The following is a 21,784-nucleotide window of genomic DNA, read 5'->3' on the forward strand; positions in this document are numbered from 1 at the left end:
TGAGCAAACCCCACCCTATGCTGGGATTGACGGATTGGGTTAATACTACAACAACAAAAAGAATCTCCGACAGAAATAGCAATTTCATACTGTACATTGACATTAATGAAAGTCTTACCAAGGGACCCGGATCCTCTGTTATTCCCAGCCCAAAGAGGGAGGGCAGAGGGAATTGTAGGCCCCCTGTGAGAGAGAGTTCCCTGCCCGGGCAGGGGCGCTGATCCCGGTCTGTTTTGCTATAATTTATCTGCATCACTGTCGTTGTTTATCAGAAAGGTTCAATTTTGGAACAGTTATGCAAATCACATAGCTAAAAAATCAACAAATTCGCTGAATTTCAGCACATTGAGCAGGCCGTTGATTAATGTACATGCAAGCAGCAAGAGTTCCATATATGCTTCTCCAGATGCCTTTCCATGCTACCACAGTGATTGATGATAAGGTTACACTCCAGTGACGTACAAGCTAGCTGCGAAAACAATGTCGCGCTTTATTGCATTGGAGGCGGTTTCCATTTTCTTGTATAGTGCAGAATTACCCATGATAGCTGCGGCATTTTTAAATTCACGACATGTCTCATCCAGTCTTACAATGGTGCGCACTATTAGACCTTCAGGGACATCTGTAAGTTCACAGATATCTGCAAATGGAGTGCCCTGCCAGAACAAAGCTGTGTGAGATGGCGAACCAACTCCCAAAATGAGTGATAGGTTGAATTTAAGAGTTCTGAAATAAAAACCTTTGCCCATTCATAAACCACTTCAACCAGACCGAACTTAAGATTGTCTTGAGCATACTCTTCAGGATTTATCTGTACTTTGCGCAGGCCTTGAAGCTCCCCAAGTCTTATTGCTGTGTCATATAATCTGGAAACAAACATTTATATTTATAATTTTTTTGGAAGGAGAATACAAAACCCCAATGTCAAGCACCGTATCAGTGCTAAATTTGCAGAACTACTATCTAGGAATTTCCATGAAGTTTAACAAAGCACGTATTCAGAATTTGAAAATCATGGCCGTTGTCAAAGAAATCTCGATACAAAAATCTTACGATGATATCATAGTGTAGAGGAAAAGCTAATGTTCTATCCTAGAACCCTATACATTCTCAGCATTCTGTAAGGGGGAACAATCTATCAAGTAAATAACAAGAAATCTAGTTATCAGGTCTTTAAGATAAAAGGAGAAAAGATGAAGGGGAAAAAGAAGGGGGAGCTAACCTCTTTTTGGCCTGAGACAGCTTGGGAGTAAGAGAAGGTTCAGAAGTATTCTTCTGTTGGAACACAAAGGCAGACATTAATGCCACCGCTTCTTCTGGTTCCAGGTCATCCAGTTGATTCTCAAATAAACATTCAGTGCAAATCAACTCCTCCCCTGAGTTCATCTCACAAGCAACACGGCCTTTTATTTGAACTACAAGGTCAGCATCTATACAGCCAATTTCCTTCAGAACATCTATCTGAAAATGAACACAAAATGTTTAGCAGGATGATGTGCAAATATTGACAAGAAAGATTAGTGTCATGCAAACACACCCGGCCCTGAAAGTCTGGCATCTGTTGAAGTGCTTCATCTGACATTTCAAATTTTAGAGCATTGACTTCCTCACTGTGCTTCTTTATCTCTTTTGTTAATTTCATATGCTCATCCAATTTAATACACCCATGACACTTATTCTTTGCCATATTCTCTAATAGACCAGTCCACTTGCGGTATGCTTCCACAAGATCCATGTCTTTCAACTTCAGATCTGAAACAAAATTACCAATTCTTTAAATATACCCTACTATCAGATTTCACATACACTATTTGCTTCATATTCATCTAGGGAATAAATTAAGCAAGTCAGATTGTTTACCTTTCCCCACAACTTAATTTATTTTTACAAGTAACTTAATTTATTAAGTTCACTGAAAAATGGTCATACCTTTCAATGGATCTAGGGCTGGAGGGTACTTATTTCCATTAGATTTCAGAGCCAATAGCTGTTGAACTGTCTTGGAGTATGCACCACTACTACCTTCTTCAAGAAGCCGAACTTGGTCAATTTTTATTTTGCAATTGCAAATGCATAAAAACTCTTTGCTATCAACTCCTCTAACCTCATAACTCACCCCACCAGCAGTACCATGGTGAGGTAAACTTATGTTGATGACCCCTGATCCTTTGCGAGACTTGGCAGAAGAAAAATACTCATCTTCAAAGTCACGTTTTGCTTTTGGTACCAATACATAACCTTCTGAGAACTCAGCACTTCTTTTATCTTGTAAAGTACTAGTGGCAAGGGGACTTTGCACCATTGATGGTAAATTAGGTTTCAGCACCAAAACAATATACTGTTTGTTATTAGCAGAAGGTGCTTTCACAACAACTCCAAGCAAGTGGTCCTGGCCCTACCAATTATGAATGATATAGGTTTAATAAGGAACGTATACATCCAAACAATTAAATGAATTATTTTTAATAAAATAGTTTGATACGACTTTTTCTGAGAAATAGTTTGAGATGGCTAATATATAATAGATGCACTATGAATCTAACAGCATATTCCATTAAATATATGGCCAAGGGAGCTAGCATCATCACTGCAGCACCAATTAGCTATACAAACATGGAAAGCACCTCACTTTGGTTTTAAGAGGCCACCTTGATTCTCTCCCGCATGGATGAAGCATAAGAGGCAAAGTTACGGCTCCAATAAAATTTAGAAACTGTTTTTAGTCTAATCTTAGTAGTTATTATTTTTGCTCTTAATGTTTCATATGTTTTGAGTCACACTTTGTTCTAAAAGTATCTTCTCCATTATTATAGGCCAACCAAACCAACCCATATTACCATTTGAAGAGCAGCATTAATTATAAATGAGAACTCACCGATTGTGATTTTACAACTACCACTCTTCCAAGAGTAAGAAATTGTTGTGCAGCAGGGGTCTGCATGATTGCCTCAGAAATCCGGTTGCTATATTGCTCAGCTTTGGAGTACATCTCATAGTATTCCTCAATGGCTGGTTCACCTTTTATACATCTACATGGAAAGAGACATGCTTCAAAATCCTTACATAAAATGGAAGACAAAAAACCGCACCAGAAATAGCATCTAACAACTAAAACTGAATAGTAGCCTTCCCTTGCTCTCATCCATCGGATTGAACCATGATTACAGGGGAAAAAGATTGGATCCTTTTTTGTTTTTGTTTTGTTTGGGGTGTTTGTGCGTGTTTTGGGGGGTTTAACAAAGTTGGATCATCCCTAAGAAGGACAAACTGATAGATTAAGGATCACATTATGCAATTCTAATGAAATTCTAGATCATCTGTACAGCCATTAATGCTACCTCCATGTCTACAAGATGTATACATGGCCAAAACTTACAAGTTAGAGTCTCCTTTCTCCTTCATAACATGTGAAACAGCACAATGCTCAAAATACAGCACAAGGGTCTCATCTGAAACTAGTGTTATTAAAACAATATGATTCAATTTCTCCATGATAAAAGTTTTTATTATGTTGTTAAGTGTTAGTTTTCCAAACCTGTGATTTATACATCGCTACTCAAAAAAGTTGAGAAACCATCTTTAAAGAATGAACATCCAGTACATGGACTAAGAGAAGATTCCAAGACAAATAGAGCAAGTTGCCAAAGTAAGAGTAGTCCAACAAAATTCAGAGAGCAGAAAATATCCCTGCAATCAGGTGCATGTAAAGTTGTAGATCTTCAGATGGCTAAGCAATCCTATTACCTGTTAAGGCATTCAAGTGCCAAGTAAAGATTATCACTACATCCAAGGAATAGTGTAACATTAAATATACATCAAAAAGTATCCAAAATAACTATCGAAAACACAAGAAGTACCCAAAATAAGACCAGACAAAACATCTGCGGTACTCGCACATAAAAAGAATGTGCATTGAAGCCTGAAGTAAGGAAAATTTATTATGGAGAGTTATGTCTGCCAATAACAATCAAGATTTGCCCTTGACATACTCAATAGTTTTTGCGGGTTGAGCAAGCTTTCGCATTAGAAGTTGTTGTTGCTCGGGAAGTTTCTTCTGAGCATGGAATTCAGCAAAACTTCTTTTCAGCATGTCCTCCACCTACAATTGAGGTCCCAAACCAACATTGGTTAAAAGTGGCTGAGATAAAACTTAACCAGAATAGTAATTTATGCGAGAATGCAGGAGTTTCTTGTAAGGTTCTTCAAAACAAATGATGGGAAATTAGTCCCAAAAATGTTTCTTGTAGATACAGCTACTAAATCACCCATTTCACTATGAGACAAAAGATCTTACTAACTAGGCTGGGGATTAGGCTCATTCTATCTATTAGAATATAAATTAAATGATCAAGTCCATCTCTTCCTATTAGCTTAAACTTTTGGGATAAATGGTAATTTAACATTATCCATAAAATCTGTGTATTGTTTCACGTTCATGTTTTGCGTAAGTTCTTTGATGAATAATCATGTTCTAAATAAGTTATGGATGATGGGTATTTGTATGGATATCTTTAGCTGCTACAATTTGGAAAGAGGCCCCCTTTTTATTTTGAGAAATTTTTATCCATGATCCTTTATTCTGGATGAGAATAAATTTGTAGAATACAAACCTTCAATTCCTCAACACGAAGAAGATGCAGGATCATGATATAGGTCAGCCGAAACTGAGACTCAAGCCTAGTTGCACTTCCAACTATAACACGCTTCAAATCTCCCTCTTCTGGGATTTCATCACGACACATAACAACAACTGTACCAATTTTATCAAGTCCTCTTCTGCCAGCACGACCTGCCATTTGAGTGTATTCTCCTGGCAGTAATTGTCTAAATTCCCTGCCATCAAACTTCCTTAAAGTATCAAAAACAACCTGCAAAAACCTCAGTTAGGTCAAAATTCGAAATACCAAAAATGTCAAATCTGCAACTGGATATGGCATAGCACAAACCAGAGTTTTTAGAACGCCTTCACACTTTTTTTTTTTTTTTTTAAAAAAAAAAATTATTTTTTATAATTATTAGAATGCCTTTACACTATCATTATATACTTTTATTTATGGACTTTTGGTAACTTGTCATGATTATTAATTCTCAGTTATTCTTAATTAGAAGTGTGTCAGGTATAACTCATATCAGCTATTACCATAAATAATAAGAACATAAAGCTTTGAGGGGAAAAGAAGAAAAAGAAATGCCTATCAGATAAAAACATGTTACCAATCTTCAAACTGTTTTCATGTTCATCTCAAAAAGTTAAAACAAAATAAGTTACTGTGACTTAGCATGTCCTAGAACTAACTGCTTTGATTGATCACGCAGCAGCCAGTTGTATTGACTTTCAAAAAACTGAACGTTCAATACTTCAAATACGAAAGGACCCATGCAACTCCAGAATAAAAGATATAGTATAAAACTACTCCAACTTTTCATACCGTAGCACTAAATAACTTCCAACTAAAGTAACACTACCACAGGAGCCTCACCGTTCGAGCTGGAGCATTAACCCCCATTGCAAATGTCTCTGTTGAAAATAGAACCTAAAAATTAAGAACAGAGAGGTAACTTCTTAGACGACCATTAAAACTCAAACACACATGAAAATAACATTAGTGAAACCTCAACTCTAATGCAGGATAACAAATTTGATTGCAGCATTTTCTTAACCTCTAAAGAGAATCAGGGGATAACAGCAGGATCATTTTGAAAACCAATATGAACGTCATACAACACTCAAACAATCCAAAAAAGAGAGAGTTACCTTGATCACACCACGACAAAAAAGCATTTCAACAACTTCCTTAACAATTGGGAGCAGCCCTGCATGATGGACACCAATCCCTCTATGAAGTAGGCTTTGAACTCTGAGAATCTGTATATCACATCATTTCAAAATCTCCGGAGCTCAAATGAGATAAATTAACAAAGAAGAATCTGTAAGCTGCCAAACCTGGGGCAAATTCCTGTCAGATCCCTTCAGTCTTGAAAATGCTTTGTCACAGAAAACGCGAATCTCACTTTTCTCAGAACTACTAGTGAGGTCAGTCCCACGCATACCATCAGCTGATTTATCGCAGCGATTCTTCGAGAAACAAAATATAACCACCTACACATGCAAGTAAAGGCAAGATAAAGCTCCTAAGTTGTATCATTAACGTTATATATTTAATAAAGAAACAGCTATAAGATGCTAACACAGCCAAATTAAGCTACCTTATCAAGTTTATCATACAAACATAAGCACATCAAATTCTAACAATATTTCCAAAGCAATGCCAAACTGGAAATTCAAGTTTTTTGTTAGTATCCAAACTGGAATTCTACAACTCTAAATATCACCAAAAAAGAAATCCTTCTAAATTATTGGGGCCCATTCAAGAATGCCAAGTTGCAAGTGACATGTCCGGTGCAGTAAATTATAAAGAACAATATACAATTTCATGGATTACTTATAAAAAAAAAATACTATCTCACCGATGTAGGAGTGGAGAATATTAGCTCATATTTGGTGAGGGAAACAAATATTACCTTCCGTTGATGAAAATTGAGATGATGAGGACAGCTTTTTTCTGCAATTTTTCCTTGTTATGGCTGAAGACAGGTACTATATCAAAATTTCTCTAAAAAAAACTACCTAGCTTTTATACTCTTCCAAAATCTGTTTTACATTCTCATTTATGTTTTATATATTAGAAAGACAAACACCCGCAACAAATTCTAACACAGTGACATAAACCTACAAACCACAAATTGCAATAAGATCTCATAGCTTCATTTCAGAATCATCGGAATAAAACATGGCCAGAGTAACAAAGATAGACTGAAGGAAGATATATTCTAACATACAGGTAATAGCGATTTCTTTGATAGCTTGTTAATAAGCAACAGCCACAACGAAGATTCTGATCTCCTTGATCCCCAATTATTCTGGCTGCTCCCATTGTATTGATTCCCCCCACCAGTCCCAGAATGCATACTCTGTTTTCCCCTGTTAGAATATTCATGTCTCTGAGATCGACGTGCATCATGAGCGGCTGAGGCCCCAGCATAAGATCCCATACCACCACCAAACACAGCTAAATTCTTTTTCTTAAATGCATCTTTAACAGCTTTCAATCCCTGAGGCATAAATGTTTCACTTTCACATATTTTGTAAAGTTCTCCAGAAAAAAATAGGCAGTGCTCCAATGGTACTGGTCTTTTCATGGTCCTGATAACAAAAACATAATAACAGAAACTTATACACAAACAGGAAATGCATTATATAAATTTCCTTTCTGCTTTATTCTTACTTAAGAAAAGCAAACAGGAAAAATGGATGAAAAGAAAGCAATAAAAAAACCAACAATTTCACAAAATTGCAAACTCCAGTGAAAGTAAACCAAACTCCAGTTAGCATAGAGATTCACTACTTACCCAGTTACCCGGATTTCCTTTTGCTTTGTCCGACCAATCCAGTCAGCAAACTCAAAGGTGTTTGGTACCTGTAAAATGATAATAAATACTTAATGAATTGGATTACCCATCTTGAGGCTCTGAAATGAGAGAAGGCACAGAATAAACATGAGCTAAGACATTTTTAGAAAAGTATAATTATGTGAAAAAAAACAAAAAAACAAAAAAAAAAAAACAGAAATTTCCAACAAATTGAGTTATAGGAGTTTCCTCTAACCCAGTCTCTTTAAGCATGTGAGAAGCACATGCTTTCTTGTTAAACATGTGAAAAACACATGCTATTAAAAAAAACATGTGCTTCTCACGTGCTAACAGACACATGCCACTTTTAGAGGTTGGTCTATAGGAAGTCTCCAACTTTCCTACAACTCAGTTTGTAGAAAATTTCGGTAAAAATAAAAAATAAAATAAATAAATAAAAGGTCTGCAAGAAGCAGTTTAAACATAATCCTCATGATATCAGGAAACTAAGCATTCACAATATAAAGATAGGTGGAACCCAATTAACAAGAAAATAGGCAAGGTAATGTAAGCTACTTCACTTGTTACCCGGCATAAAAAATTGAAGGTGCTTCCGTTAGTACAATCACAACTGACAAAGGAAGTTCTGGAAGTACATTTCAGACTTTGAGCAAGCAGGCAAAGCAAGACTAGAACCCCAAACTTCTTCATAAATTTAAAATAACGTACATCAGTAGACAAATGTAATGTAATGTCATGACACAAGGAAAGCGCTAGGCGCATCTATGTTATTACTTCAATAGAACTAGTCAAATTTATAATTGAAATTCCTTGAAATCACTTACAAAACCAAGTCTCATCTTACAATGTGGGATTGACACTCATATAACACCATCACAATTCACTCATCTAATGTGGTACTTAACTTTCAGGGGAGTCACAATCCCCCTATTAAAATCCTTGACGTGTCAAGGCTCAAGTCATACGTAGTGCTACAACATAGAATGGTGTTAACGGGTTGCTTTGATATCATTTGTCACAATCCAAGGAAAGAGTTAGCCACATCTATGCTATCACTTCGAAAAGACTAGTCAAGTTGCAACTAAAACTCTTTGAAATTGCTTAGAAAGCCTTGTCTCACTTAATAAGAAACCAATGTAGGACTTGGCACCTATTCAACCCCTTCATAAATCACCTACCTAATGTCGAACTAATTTTTTGGGATATCACAATCTCCCCCACTTAAATTTCGGACAAGGAGGTCCCGCATCATAATTCAATGTCCCAGTACCACTTAGTGTTACTACATTGCTTTGATGCAATTTGTTAGCACCCAAGGAAAAAACATTAATCACATCTGCGATATTACTCTAGAAGAACTAGTCAAAGTTACAATCGAAGCTCCTTAAAATCACTTATAAGGCTTAGTCTCACTTAATAAAGAACCAATGTGAGACTTGACACTCATATAATACCATCACAATTCACCCACCCAATGTGGGACTTAACTTTCCAAAGTGTCACGTGTAAAGCTTAAATGTGAATTATCACAAAATATGGACGACAATTATTGGTCATCAGAATTTCAATGACCAAGACCAGCAAATAAATGCGGGCTGACAGATCCATATAATAGAAATTTAAAAGACTAAGAGTTTACACATGATGACACCAAAAAAAAAAAAAAAAATCCTTGGCCTCAAACTCATGGGAGTGATCATCCAATGAAACATTTTACATGCTTGTAGCTGATTTAGAAGCGAGCAACAAATAAACTAGCCACAGGACTATGATTGCAGAAGCTTTGGTAAGTCATCGAAGTAATCAAATTGACATCAAAGCAACTCATCTCAAAAGCAGATTTCATTAAGTATATACATATTAGGAAGAATCATATACCGTGGCCGAAAGGAGAACAAAATTAATATGTCTTGGAAGCATGATTATAACTTCCTCCCAAACAACGCCTCTTTCGATATCGTTGACATAGTGCACCTCATCAAATATAACCTGTCTCCTCACCATGCAGCAAAAAAGCAAGAAAAAGTGTCCATAAATTTATATTGAAACATGTAAAATCGCAAAAATGAAAGTAATAAAAGAACTTAATCTTTCAAAAAGAGGGTGGAAATTACTGTTAAGAAAAAGGAGCCCTTTTACCCATTCAATATCACGTATTATATCTGCACCCCGGTAAAGCATTGACCTTAATATCTCGGTGGTCATGATTAGACAAGAAGCCTCTGGCCTCAAGCTAACATCACCAGTGAGAAGTCCAACATCAAATTGCCCTGAGAAATCCCTATATTTTTGATTGCTGATGGTTTTAATAGGAGCAGTATATACAGCTCTTGTGCAATGCTGCATGACATTAAGATGAAGTCAAAAATCTTAGCATAGAAAGTAAATATAACTCAACAACAAAACTTGCCTGAATATTAATATTCTAATGCATGAGGTAGAGTCTAAAAATTCAGGAGACCAAAAGTATGTACTACATTCAACTACTCAATCAACGGAGGTATTGAAAAAAAAAAAGAAAAAGAGTGCAAAGTCCAAGTCATACTTTTGATGCCAAAGCAAACGCATATTCAGCAACAACTGTCTTTCCAGCAGATGTATGTGCAGCAACAAAAACAGAATCTCCCTTTTCAAGATAATATATAGCCTGTAATTACAAAACAAAAAATTCTGATTTTAGCTGAATATAACATAGTTCTCAGCCACTCTTAAAGATGTCACAGTAAAAGGAGAAGAAAAGAAAAACTCAAATAGCATCATGCGCAAAGGATTTACACATGCACAAAAGTTCGTTGCAAATATGTTAACCCACATGCTACACAAAAGCTTTGATGAAAATTCCAAAAATACCAGTTGTATCCAAATACTACATGGATGATGTGAAGAAGAAACAGCAATGTCCAATTCAGCCTTTTTTGGTGCACACTGGCGCAAATTATAGCTCTTTATCTTAACAGATGGCAGAAGAGATTTGCATTGATCAATACCTCTTTCTGGAATTTATCCAATTCAAAAGGAAATTCTAATGCCATATCAGGAACAAGTTCATGGAAGCGTTCTGCAATCCCTTCACTACCTCCAATAATAGCCCAGGCCTGCCAATAGATAAACTTATAAAATAAAAAGGCACATGCAACAGTGGAAAGAGGCACACCCCGAGGCAAATAACATGATACTGTTCACATTTGAGGAAGTTACCTCCTGTGGCTGCCGTCCAGCACCATCACTAATCCCATCCAATCTTGATGCTGATCCTCCTGATTCTACCGACAAGATATCATCCAATAGAGATAACTCAGGCTCATTTGCACCGCCAAACAAATCAGGTTCATTTGCACTGCTGGACACCTCAGCCTCATTTGCTTCAGCTTCTGACTTAACAGACTCCGCTTCCGACTTAACAGACTCCACTTCTGACAATGGCCCTTCACAGTCAGCATTGGACATCAGCCCAAAAAAGAAAAAGACTAAATGCTTGCAAAACCAACCTTTCTGGGCCTACTTTGGCAAGCCAATATTGTTAGAAAGACATCATTCAGTCCTATCAAGTGGTGATTGTTTAATCTAACCATAAAACAGATTTTTATTCCATTCGCTAAGGTACCTCACTAACTTCAAACAGAACTCCTGAATGTAATAGCAAGGAAGAAAGAAGAAAGCAAATTTTCCTACTTATATCCATCTACAGAAGTTAACCATTGATGTTTTATTCATTCAAAAGGTAGTTCTTAAGCAGAAAACCACTAGTTATTCAAACAGGGTGCTGCTTTCCTAAAGCCCTTTACCTCGTAGACAACACCAAAAGGTCAAAAGAAAACAAATGCCAAATTTGGAAAATATATGAAAGGTGATATAAACTTTAGGTCTCCAGAACACACATTAGCTCACTGCAAAATAAAAAAGTGATATATGTTCCCAGAGATAAAAAAATATGAAGTAAGCTATCCTTTTTTCTTGCTTCAAAACAAGGAAAACTTGCTTGATAAAATGAACTGTAAATTATATGGTGTCTTTCTGCATGAAGTCCGAGTTAAACCACTTTTACTAGTCAAAAATCAATAATAATACGAAAATATTTAAATTATGGGAAACAAAATATGTTTCTTTCCCCTATAAAGCAATATTTTTCCCCAATAAGATTTAATCTTATTCAGTGTCGACAATAATCAAAATCAATTCCCAAATTCTTCTTCTGATAGTTAAATACATCTCAAACACTAATACAGGATCAACTCAACTTCCCTCTCCACCTCTTGTTTACGGGGGAGAGGAGATGCCATATGATCCAAAGACCATTGGCTCCATTGAATCCCAAATTCTGAAACTTGATGGTGAATGGTTTATAAGCATTGAACTTTTCAATACACAGCTTAGAATAAAAGCAATGCTTCTTCAACCCTTCACAGATTAGAAGTTGGGCAGTGTATTCTGATTGAGAATAGTGGAAACAAAGAGAAGTTCATTGCACCCTTTGGCTACCTAAATGAGACATAAAGAGAGAAGTGCTTAGAGGAAAAGAAACAAATTCTTTTGGGGCCCATTTTTCCTTTTTGAACACTTCTCTCATGACTCAAATTTCAAACGTACTAGAATCTAGTGCAAAACTTCTGTAAAAGTCAGCTTTGGCCCACTTCGGTCAAGTCGGCATACAATTTGGCCCTTGAATTGGATACAAAAATCATAATGAACAGGCCACCTCAACCTTTTCATTTAAGAATATCGCTTGTTCTTTTTTATAAATAAAGAACAATATACTTGATGCAATGCAAGGACAACTAAGTTCATTCAGAAGCCAAAGCTCTGCATGCTGTTTTGCCATAAGATCATAACTTTATAAACAGATGCACCCATGACAAGGATTTCAAAGTGCAGATCATACATACCATCGACCTCAGATTCAGGAACAACATCCTCTTCCCAAGCCTTCTTGAACAAGTCATCAAACTGTACAGATAACTCATCCTACATACACAACTAACACAAATCATTAGCCAGCCATAAAATATCATTACAACACAAATCATTAGCCAACCATAAAATATCATACTATTAAAAAAGTTCATGACACTAGGAAGTCCTAGCTTGAGACAGAATATGTGAGCAAGGAAACTCGGATAGATTTTTACAAGTTAAGAAGCTAAAACAAAACAGCACAGCAACTCACCAGCTTTTCGCCTGATGTGCTCTTAAGCGAACTTTGGTCCTTATAAACATTCCACGAGCATGGATAAGCCTGGAGGAAAAGGTAATGGAAAAGAGCTTGTATCAAATAAAATCATTAAGGTTTATGGTATTCTAAAAAATTAGTTGAGTAATTTGTTTAAAGTTTTACGTGTGATTGATAAGTAGATTAACCTTGAGATTGCCAAGGTCCAATCCTTTCTTCAAGCTTGGAACACTGGTCTGAGCAGGGCCACCATTCATAACTTCACGTATCCATTCACCATTTGAAGCACCTTCAGGAAGACTCCTTTCTAAAGACTGGGAATCATCCAAACCTCCTGGACGAAAAGGGCGGTTGTTGATGCTTCCCCTGATGAGATCCTTTGCAGGTCCAGCTGCACGTGGCAAAGACCCAGAGTCTTGAGCTCCAAGCATTAGTTCTGATACATCCACCTAAAACAATATAATAAGCCAACTCCCAGGCCAAAGTCAGAAACAAGGAGGTAACAAGACAGCAATTAAGAATACCACCAAACCCAAATATTTCGGTGTTTTATTATCAATTGTAGGAGAACAACAATATAAAATTAACAACCGTCTTTCTTTTTTTTTTTGTTTGAAAATGTCAAGCTAAATGGAGTATCTGTAACTGATAAGCACACCCATCAAAGAAGTGAGAGCCCCATACCTCAACAGATTTGGGTTCCCATTTTTCTAGCACTGACCCCTTCTTCTGGCGTCTAAATGGTAATTCCCATGTAGGAATCACAACAGAACGTGGTAATGATGGCTCTAAAGGTACTTTTGCCTCTTCAAACCAATCAAAATCCCACTGCCTTCCAGCTTTTTCAGGTGAAAACTCTTCAGGGTCTAATCTCGGCAAGAGATACGTCTCTTCTATATACGCTTTAATTGACTCGGGTGTTTCCCTAGGAAATGCGGGTGGCTGAAATAGAAATTAGCTAAGTTATTAAAATGGAAAGAATAAGTTCTCTTATGGTAGCAGAACTACAAGCTGTTTTCTTTTTCAGAAATGAACAAGTTGAATGCAAACATGCAGATGTTCAAACAACTTGAGAGGAACAAATTTTTTAACTTGTTTTCTTTGCTTTCATTTTCAAAAGGAAATATTGATTAACCACGTTTGTTCAAATTTTTGTTTCTTGTCTTTTGTTTTCTATCGTCAAAACAAAATTATTAACAAATAACATCAAACACAAAATGCTGAAAATTGTTTTTACTTTTATGTCACGTCAAAAAAAAACTGAACTCCCAGAATTTGAAAATTTTTATGTTTCCGAAATTCAATTCGGTTTCTTTTCTAATTTCATCTAGCGAAACCAAAATTCAATATGCATTAATTCCAAAACCCGAATAACACATAAAACAGAAAATGCTCCAATCAAATTTAATAGACGTGAGAGTGCAAGCTTTTCTCTTTATACTTGAAATCCAGAAGCCATACAAGTTCTCACACATTAGCCAAACCCTAAAAGCAACTATCTATAACAGAGTTCAAAAAGCATGAAATTAAAAGTAACCAAAACTGTAAACAGCTAATAGTTTCTGAAGTATATCGTGGGACAGAACACTGACCAAAATGAAATCGGGAAGCGACTTGACGGGGTCGGAGCGCTCGACCGTTGAGATAGGCTCCACCCTGAGATGGCCACTGTGGCCGGAGAACCCGACCCGGAAAGCGAGCTCGTTTGCCGCTTCGATTCGATCCATTTCTTGCCACGGCGCTTAAATTATTCGCTCTGAAAATGAGCGCTTGGTTTTTTGATTCTTTAGGGGTTGTGATTTTCGCGGGTTGCTTTGTTGCCAAGTATTGTCTTGTGCGCAGTGCCGAGTGCTGCTCTTTACTCCGTAGGGCCTGTTTGGCTGTGAATGGTAAATTACAAACTATTATCTTAGGATTTAGGAAGGTATGCGTATGCACCAATTCGGAGAGAGTACGAGCGGACTGTGAAGTCAGTGGAGAAAGGTGTTCGCTATTTTTAAGATACCGTCTACTCGAGTACTGTGCATGCACTGATGCACTTATCTTTGCGGTTTTTGTAAGAACCCATAATTCTCTTAATGCTACTCATTAGGCTATGATAAGTTTGGCAAATCCTTTTGTTTTTGATATATTTATTAGGTATAAAGTTTTGAATTCTTTATATTGAAAAATGATTTTTTTTTAGTATTTTTTTATTTAAATAATAATATAAAGTAACTGATGTGATATAAAAAGTAAAAATATTTTGATATTAATTCTTTTGTGAAAAGGGTGCATAAATAGTATTGAGGGGATGAAATATTTTGCCAAACACAACTTATCATAGCCTAATGAGTAGCCTATTTACTTAGTGCTTTTTTTTTAAAAAAAAAAAGTAATTGACGAGAAGTTACTTAAGACATTGACGTTCGTAGGTATTATTGTTGTTGTTGTTGTTGACACATCACACATGTTATCTGATTAGTGCTGACGTGATTTTTGACCATTCGAGAATTAGGAGCGGCTTAACCAAAAGGGTGCCAAAACAACCTATAAGAGCATTCATATTGAGCTCTTCAAATAAAAGTTAAATTTGAATTTGAATTTTTTTGTTCTTGGTAGATGAGAGAGAAGGGAAATGAATATATAAGATTAAAAATTAAATAACTTTCACTTTTTGGTACTTAGTATTTTGAGAGCCTTTTTTTTTTTTTTTTGACATGTTCGCACAAGAGAGGGGGAGGGGGATTCGAACTAGTGACCTCCACTTCATAAAGTGTGGTCCCAGCCGATTAAGCTACCTCTTTGGGACTTTTGAGAGCCTTATTGATTAAAGTTTTCAAATAAAGTAAAGAGCTTGTTAAATGATTACTTTTGTAAGTTTTTTTTTTTTTTTTTTTTTTTTTTGCAAATTTTTAAAGAAATAACAAATTTAAAGAGCTTAATAGGAATGCTCTAAATATACGCTGAAAGAGCATCTTTCTTAGCCTCAAGCCACTCTCATTTGCCCATGAAGGGTAAGTCAACTATTTTCTCAAGTTTTATTTTTTATCTTTTATGTAACACGTGTTATTATCTAATTGAATTTGACATGACACATTAATAGATCGACAAAAGCTCAATTTAGATACTTATTTGCCTTTTTTACTCAATGTAAAGAAGTTTTGACCAATTTTTATACCAAGCTAATTGTAAATAATAAGGGTGTATAAACAGAGCGACTATAACCACTAATCGCATACCAATATATACATATATATATATATATATATATATATAAACAAAATTATTTAAAATAAGCTCAACAAAAAGGTTCAAACCACGATCAATAAACCAAAAAATCCATATATAAAAAGCAATTATGAGCCGTCGGTTATTGATTTTAATAACCGCCAATTACTCAAACAATGCAGTAGCAGTTATTAAAATCTAATAACAGTTTTAGGCAGTTGTGATTAGAGATTAGAGCCAATAATTACTAATTGCAACTACTTGTACAGGCCTAGTAAAAATGAGTTACGAGCAATGAATCTTATGATACTGGTTTTATATTTTTTTCTCTAAAAAAAATTCAATAAGAGCCTTCCTTGCCAGAATAATTTATAAACATTTAAAATACTTACTTTCAATTCACGTTTTTTGTTTTGTTTGTAATTTTCATCAATTTTTTATGTTAAACAACGAAGTTAAAAAAGAAAAATAATCATACCAATTTTATTTCATGTTAATTCATAATTATTTGTTCATTGTATTTCAGTATTTCTCACACCGGGTTTATTTATTTCCGTTTAACCGAGTCGGGTAACCCGCCCGTTGGCAGTAAAAGCACGAAACAAAGAAGAAGAAGAAGAAAATAAATAAATAATGTTAATTGGATAACCGACTCCACAACCATCCTCTCTTGCGGAGCCCCGTAAGGTTCGCAGCTTCGACGCTCTGAAGACCGAGCTCAGTGACGCAATCCTAGTCGGCGAAGCCCTATTTGACCGACGGCAAACCAGAGCCAAAGGCGAGCATGGCGCATAGGTTGCTTAGGGATCTTGAGGCCGATGGCTGGGAGCGCTCCGATTTTCCCATCATCTGCGAGTCTTGCCTCGGTGACAACCCCTACGTTCGCATGGTACGATCATCTTCTAATCTCATTTAGCGGTCCATAGGGTTTTATTTGTTTGAATTGACCTGCATATTTTCCATTTAGAGTTTTAAGTTCTTTGTTATCATTTAGGAACCCTAAGTTTTGGTTTGTTATATAAATTTTTTATAAATTTGTGCTTAGAATTTGTGGTTAAATAGCTCATGCGATGCCTAAATCAGTAAGCTTCATTGTTTGATTTGTTGTTGTTTGGGTTTTTTATTCAATAATGAGAGTTCGTTTTCTGCCATGGATTTGTTAGAGTGCAAATTTTTATTCAATCATGCGAGTCCCTTTCTATGTTTTTGTTTTTATTCGAGGAGTGTCTGAGGATTGTCCGGATGCTGTAGAATTCCTGTAGGCTAATAATATAGATGGCGAGACTAGCAAGGCAAAAAGGGATACCGCTTATAAATGAATAAATAAAAGAGGTTAAGGCAAAAAGGGATACCCTAATTTGTGAGAAGTTGATGTGGTAAAGAGACAAACGATGGGTCACAAAGAGATCGTGGGTTTTTTTTTGGACCTGAGATAGGGGTGGACTGGGTTTGTATGTGAATTTTTTTGAGTGCTACGGTGTATTAGTAGTGGTGTCTCTCCATGTGCTTATGGAGGGGTGAAAAGAAGATTGTTTGTTTATTCTCAATGTTAGATGGTCTGGAAAGTGTGTCGTAACCTCATTCAAATTTGATACTGTTTTATTATACATTCATTATTAGGCCCTTAAAAGGACAATGATGGGCTCAAGGAATTTCTCAGTGATCGGTAGTAGTTATTTGGTCCTTTTATGAATCATGTAAGAGGGCTTTAGCAATTTGTTCAAGTTCATACATGAATCACCTCTTCCCATATACTTGTTTTAAATCTATTGTAGAACTGGTTGATAACTGTATATCACTAATGCCTACATTTTTTTTATGTTGTTGAGATTCTTAAATGCAATATAGGATGGCTGATTGTGAAAGAGTTGTGTGGAAAATATAGTAATATAAATTTTAATTTTCTAGTAGTGGTGCATATATAAATTTCAGGCGCCTTACGCTTTTAATAAGATTGGTTTATTAATAGTGGTTTCAGATTGGTTTATTAATATATATAAATTTCATAATAGTGGTTTCAGATTTGGAATGTTTTATCAGAAATAGCCAATTTCTTTTGATAAGTCAGAAATAGCCAATTTCAACTATTGTTAAGTATTGGTACGTGCATATTTGGATACAGACGAAAGCTGACTTTGATAAGGAGTGCAAGATTTGTACACGGCCATTTACAGTTTTTAGGTGGAGGCCTGGTCGTGATGCGAGATTTAAAAAAACTGAGATTTGCCAGACATGCAGTAAGTTGAAAAATGTTTGCCAAGTTTGCCTTCTGGATCTCGAATATGGTTTGCCAGTTCAGGTTCGAGACACTGCACTGTCCATCAATTCCAATGATGCCATTCCCAAGAGTGATGTGAATAGAGAGTATTTTGCTGAGGAGCACGACCGCAGGGTATGCTTTTTCATATCTCAAGATTACTTTTAATACATAGCACATTGTCAAAAATAATGAAACTACAGAGTGGCATAGTGACTTTGCTGTAACATGTAGATGCAAAACAACAATTGATATGTTTCTGTTTTTGTGTCTATTATTGTGATTTTCATTTGCAGCTTTATGCCTGAAAGAGTATGTTGATGAATATCTAATTTTATTTTGCATTGAAATGTAATGCATTTGTATTTGCATTATGCATGTTCAGCAAGTCTCATTGTTGAATGATGAAATCAGAGCAAATTTTTTCAGAACTTGGCACAATTCGTGCTCCTTGGAGCTTCTCCAAATCGTTTCTTATGTAGTTTCCATTTTTGAAGTGTTTGTGTCTTAGTTTTGTGGTTCTACATGGTTGCTTGGGTCTTGCACATAATCCATGAAAGAAAATGTTAGATAAAAGATTATGTGTACCATTGATCTCCTTTGTCTAGTCTTCAATTTATTCCTTGATTCTATTGATAGTCATTTTCTGTGTGTCAAGTAGCTCCCATGATTTCATTGACCTTCTCCTGGTCCAGCACTTTTTTCTTTTTGATAAGCCTGGTCCAGGACTTCGCACATGGTACTGACTCTGTTAATCATCTATCCATGTCTGTCATCTCCCTCCATGACCTGGTTCTTCTTTTGTGTCTTAGTAACCATACTAGAATAACTACCAAGTGTATTCCATTGATGCTCTGATTTTGGTAAATCTCCTTCGGGTTTTCTTCTTAGAGCTCTTTGGTCACAGAATTCTGCTCACTTGTTCTATTTATTTCCTCTTCAGCAGTTATAAGTAAAATATTGTCCTGGAACATGTTATAGTCACTGAATTCTGCTCACGAGGGACTTTGCAGTATTTTAGGGTTTAGCACATGCCGTTGTATAAAACCTTAGCTTTTTTCATTTCTTTTGACAGAAGTCCTAAACAAGGTATAAGCCCTCTCTCTCTCTCTCTCTCTCTCTCTCTCGCAAGAGCTTTGGTAAGTTGGATGTAGATTAATATCATCTGTACTAGAAAGTGGAAAAAAATTGATATAGGTAGGGAGGGTACTGACCGATAATTAGTGTTTGGTAAGTTGGATGTAGATCAATATCAACTGTACTAGAAAGTGGAAAAAAATTGATATAGGCAGGGAGGGTACTGACCGATAATTAGCGTTCACTGCATATAGATGGTTTAGTTTTGCATTTTTATTTGCATTCCTAATTTTGGCATAGATAGTAGCGGTCATCTTTTCTGTTTTTTGTTGTTCTTTTGTGCTTATCAAGTCATTACTTATACTTCATGCAGGCTAGGGCTGGTATAGATTATGAATCGTCATTTGGAAAAGCTCGCGCAAATGATACCATTCTGAAGCTTCAGAGAACAACACCGTATTACAAAAGAAACAGAGCACATGTCTGCAGTTTCTACATTAGGGGAGAATGCACAAGAGGTGCCGAGTGCCCTTACAGACATGAGATGCCCATAACTGGGGAATTGTCACAGCAGAATATTAAAGATCGTTACTACGGGTATGTCCAGTGATTGATAATTTCTTTCTTTTTGAGTACAATTAGGCATATATAAGCTGATCTCTCTCTCTCTCTCTCTCTCTCTCTTGCCTATATGGTTTGACTCTAAAATGTTGTGGGTGTGAATGCAAAGCTTCTCTTAAATGTAACGGGGATCAATGTTTCATGCTCATTTTTGTGTTCATTTGGGTAACTAAGACACTTGCATTAGTTTGTCATTATCATTATTTTTTACATGAGTTCTAGTTAATAATTAATTAATTGTTTGTGGTTTGTCTTTCCTGCCAAAGGCTAGGAGTTTATTTGCTTACGAAATACTACCTTTTGTAAGTTAGGATGAAAGAGCCTGGTCTTACTTGATTTGATCGCTTCCTATTCAGGGGTGGAAAGAGGTTATTACTATTTCCATGGCCTTTTGGACATCTTTGGTTGATTTCAAGATGAAGTTCATTGGGTGTGGTAAAGGTAGTTAGTTGCTTAGTTGTGAACTAGAGAGCTAAATAAGTCTTTACCCAAACCACCCCACCCTCCCAGGGCATTGTTTTTGTACGGTTAGCCATTTGTCAGCTGCATTTGGTTTTTGTAAATTTTGAATGTCATATCAACCTTCTTTGTACCCAATAGTTTTTTAGTTTTCTAATGTATTCCCTGCTGTGCCTAATGTCAAAAAGCTGGCAACAAATCACTTTCATGCTTTGCACAAATGAGTGCACATGCGCGCTTACACAGATATATACCGCTGTTACGTGAGCATAAACCTTACAAGTTTTTTGCATTTATCATTGGTCTGATCTTTTATAAATTGCAGAGTGAACGATCCGGTTGCAATGAAGCTACTCAACAAGGCAGGAGAGATGCCTTCTTTGGAGCCTCCTGATGATGAGAGCATTAAGACCCTCTACGTTGGTGGGCTTAATGAAAGGGTCACTGAACAGGACCTGAGGGATAACTTCTATGCTCATGGTGAAATTGAATCCATAAGGATGGTGCCCCTACGAGCTTGTGCTTTTGTAACCTACACAACAAGAGAGGGTGCAGAGAAGGCTGCGGAAGAGCTCTCTAACAAACTGGTCATAAAGGGCCTGAGGCTGAAGCTGATGTGGGGTAGACCTCAAGCACCAAAACCAGATTCAGAAGGCTCAGATGAAGCAAGGCAGCAGGCAGCAGTGGCTCATAGTGGGATGTTGCCTCGGGCAATTATATCCCAGCAGCAGAGCCAAATACAGCCGCAGGATCAAAACCAACCGATGCATTACTTCAATATTCCACCTCCACCTCAGCAGGAGAGAGCCTATTATCCGTCAATGGATCCTCAAAGAATGGGTGCCCTTATTCCATCCCATGAGGGGGCTTCTAATGGGCCCTCAGGGTCAGGTGAAAACAAATCCGGTCCAGAGAAGCAGCAACAAGGCCAGCGTTATGCCTTTCAAGGTATGCCGCCACCACCGGGGCAGTATCATCATCAGTTGTATCCTCCTCCATATGGATATATGCCGCCAATGCCTTATCAGCAGTACCCTCCACAGTATCATTCAGCAATGCACCCTCCACAGCCTCCACCAACGAACCAGCATTATCAGCATTCAGCACCATCTGCTACTTACCCTGGGTCTGCACCACCAGGATCCACAGCTCACTCTGGGTCTACACCAGCAGGGTCTGCACAGCCGGGGTCTAGACCAGCAGGGTCTACACCTCCTGAATCTGGACCATCAGGGTCCTCAACACCAGGGTCGTCGCAGCAGTAAAACTTCTTTTCTTGTATTATCTGTTTTTAGCTTTTGGTCATATGTATTGCAGTTCTCATGGACTCTAACCGGCTGGCATCCTGGATACAAAGAATTTCTTTGCTTCTGCATATTGGTGATTCCGGTATTCAAGAGTTGTATTCTATATCAAAGAATTTGCGCATTATAACTATGGGCTACTTTTTGGGCTTTTCTGTCTTTAGGATTTCATGGTGATCATGATCATGATCCTAAAGAAAGTTTAGATTTTTTTAAAAAAAAATACAATTTTGTGTTTCTAGTTTCGTCTGTTCTCTT

General features: G+C 36.7%; 2 protein-coding genes across 3 annotated transcripts; one reads left to right on the top strand and one right to left on the bottom strand.

The window, feature by feature from the left end:
- Positions 1 to 72: 72 nt before the first annotated feature.
- LOC132162735 (DExH-box ATP-dependent RNA helicase DExH11) lies at positions 73 to 14,609 on the bottom strand. Of its 2 annotated transcripts, none has more exons than XM_059572960.1 (23): positions 14,191 to 14,609; positions 13,283 to 13,540; positions 12,787 to 13,047; positions 12,596 to 12,664; positions 12,315 to 12,393; positions 10,630 to 10,844; positions 10,419 to 10,526; positions 9,977 to 10,078; positions 9,571 to 9,771; positions 9,310 to 9,420; positions 7,411 to 7,478; positions 6,841 to 7,204; positions 5,945 to 6,100; positions 5,756 to 5,866; positions 5,481 to 5,534; positions 4,611 to 4,868; positions 3,990 to 4,099; positions 2,876 to 3,029; positions 1,930 to 2,395; positions 1,538 to 1,752; positions 1,223 to 1,461; positions 740 to 866; positions 73 to 656 (listed from the first exon to the last, which is right to left on the bottom strand). In XM_059572960.1, the coding sequence occupies exons 1-23, from the start codon at positions 14,323 to 14,325 to the stop codon at positions 444 to 446; spliced, it is 4,074 nt and encodes a 1,357-aa protein (XP_059428943.1). In that variant the 5' UTR covers positions 14,326 to 14,609; the 3' UTR covers positions 73 to 443. The 2 variants fall into 2 exon arrangements, with proteins under 2 accessions (XP_059428943.1, XP_059428942.1); XM_059572959.1 differs by having other exon boundaries at positions 10,630 to 10,856.
- A 1,826-nt stretch (positions 14,610 to 16,435) lies between these two features.
- LOC132163691 (zinc finger CCCH domain-containing protein 49-like) lies at positions 16,436 to 21,659 on the top strand. Its single transcript, XM_059574058.1, has 4 exons — positions 16,436 to 16,697; positions 17,931 to 18,200; positions 19,516 to 19,739; positions 20,548 to 21,659. The coding sequence occupies exons 1-4, from the start codon at positions 16,593 to 16,595 to the stop codon at positions 21,485 to 21,487; spliced, it is 1,539 nt and encodes a 512-aa protein (XP_059430041.1). The 5' UTR covers positions 16,436 to 16,592; the 3' UTR covers positions 21,488 to 21,659.
- Positions 21,660 to 21,784: the final 125 nt, after the last annotated feature.

The sequence above is a fragment of the Corylus avellana genome, chromosome ca10, assembly GCF_901000735.1.
Source record: "Corylus avellana chromosome ca10, CavTom2PMs-1.0".
NCBI classification, from domain to species: domain Eukaryota; kingdom Viridiplantae; phylum Streptophyta; class Magnoliopsida; order Fagales; family Betulaceae; genus Corylus; species Corylus avellana.

Coding starts and splice junctions, on each gene's coding strand:
- LOC132163691 (XM_059574058.1), top strand. CDS start 16,593: ATGGCGCATAGGTTGCTTAGGGATCTTGAGGCCGATGGCTGGGAGCGC. Junction 16,698..17,930: donor ACAACCCCTACGTTCGCATG/GTACGATCATCT, acceptor ATTTGGATACAG/ACGAAAGCTGACTTTGATAA. Junction 19,740..20,547: donor ATTAAAGATCGTTACTACGG/GTATGTCCAGTG, acceptor TATAAATTGCAG/AGTGAACGATCCGGTTGCAA.
- LOC132162735 (XM_059572959.1), bottom strand. CDS start 14,325: ATGGATCGAATCGAAGCGGCAAACGAGCTCGCTTTCCGGGTCGGGTTC. Junction 12,394..12,595: donor GCACATCAGGCGAAAAGCTG/GTGAGTTGCTGT, acceptor TTGTGTATGTAG/GATGAGTTATCTGTACAGTT. Junction 5,867..5,944: donor CTGACAGGAATTTGCCCCAG/GTTTGGCAGCTT, acceptor TGTGATATACAG/ATTCTCAGAGTTCAAAGCCT.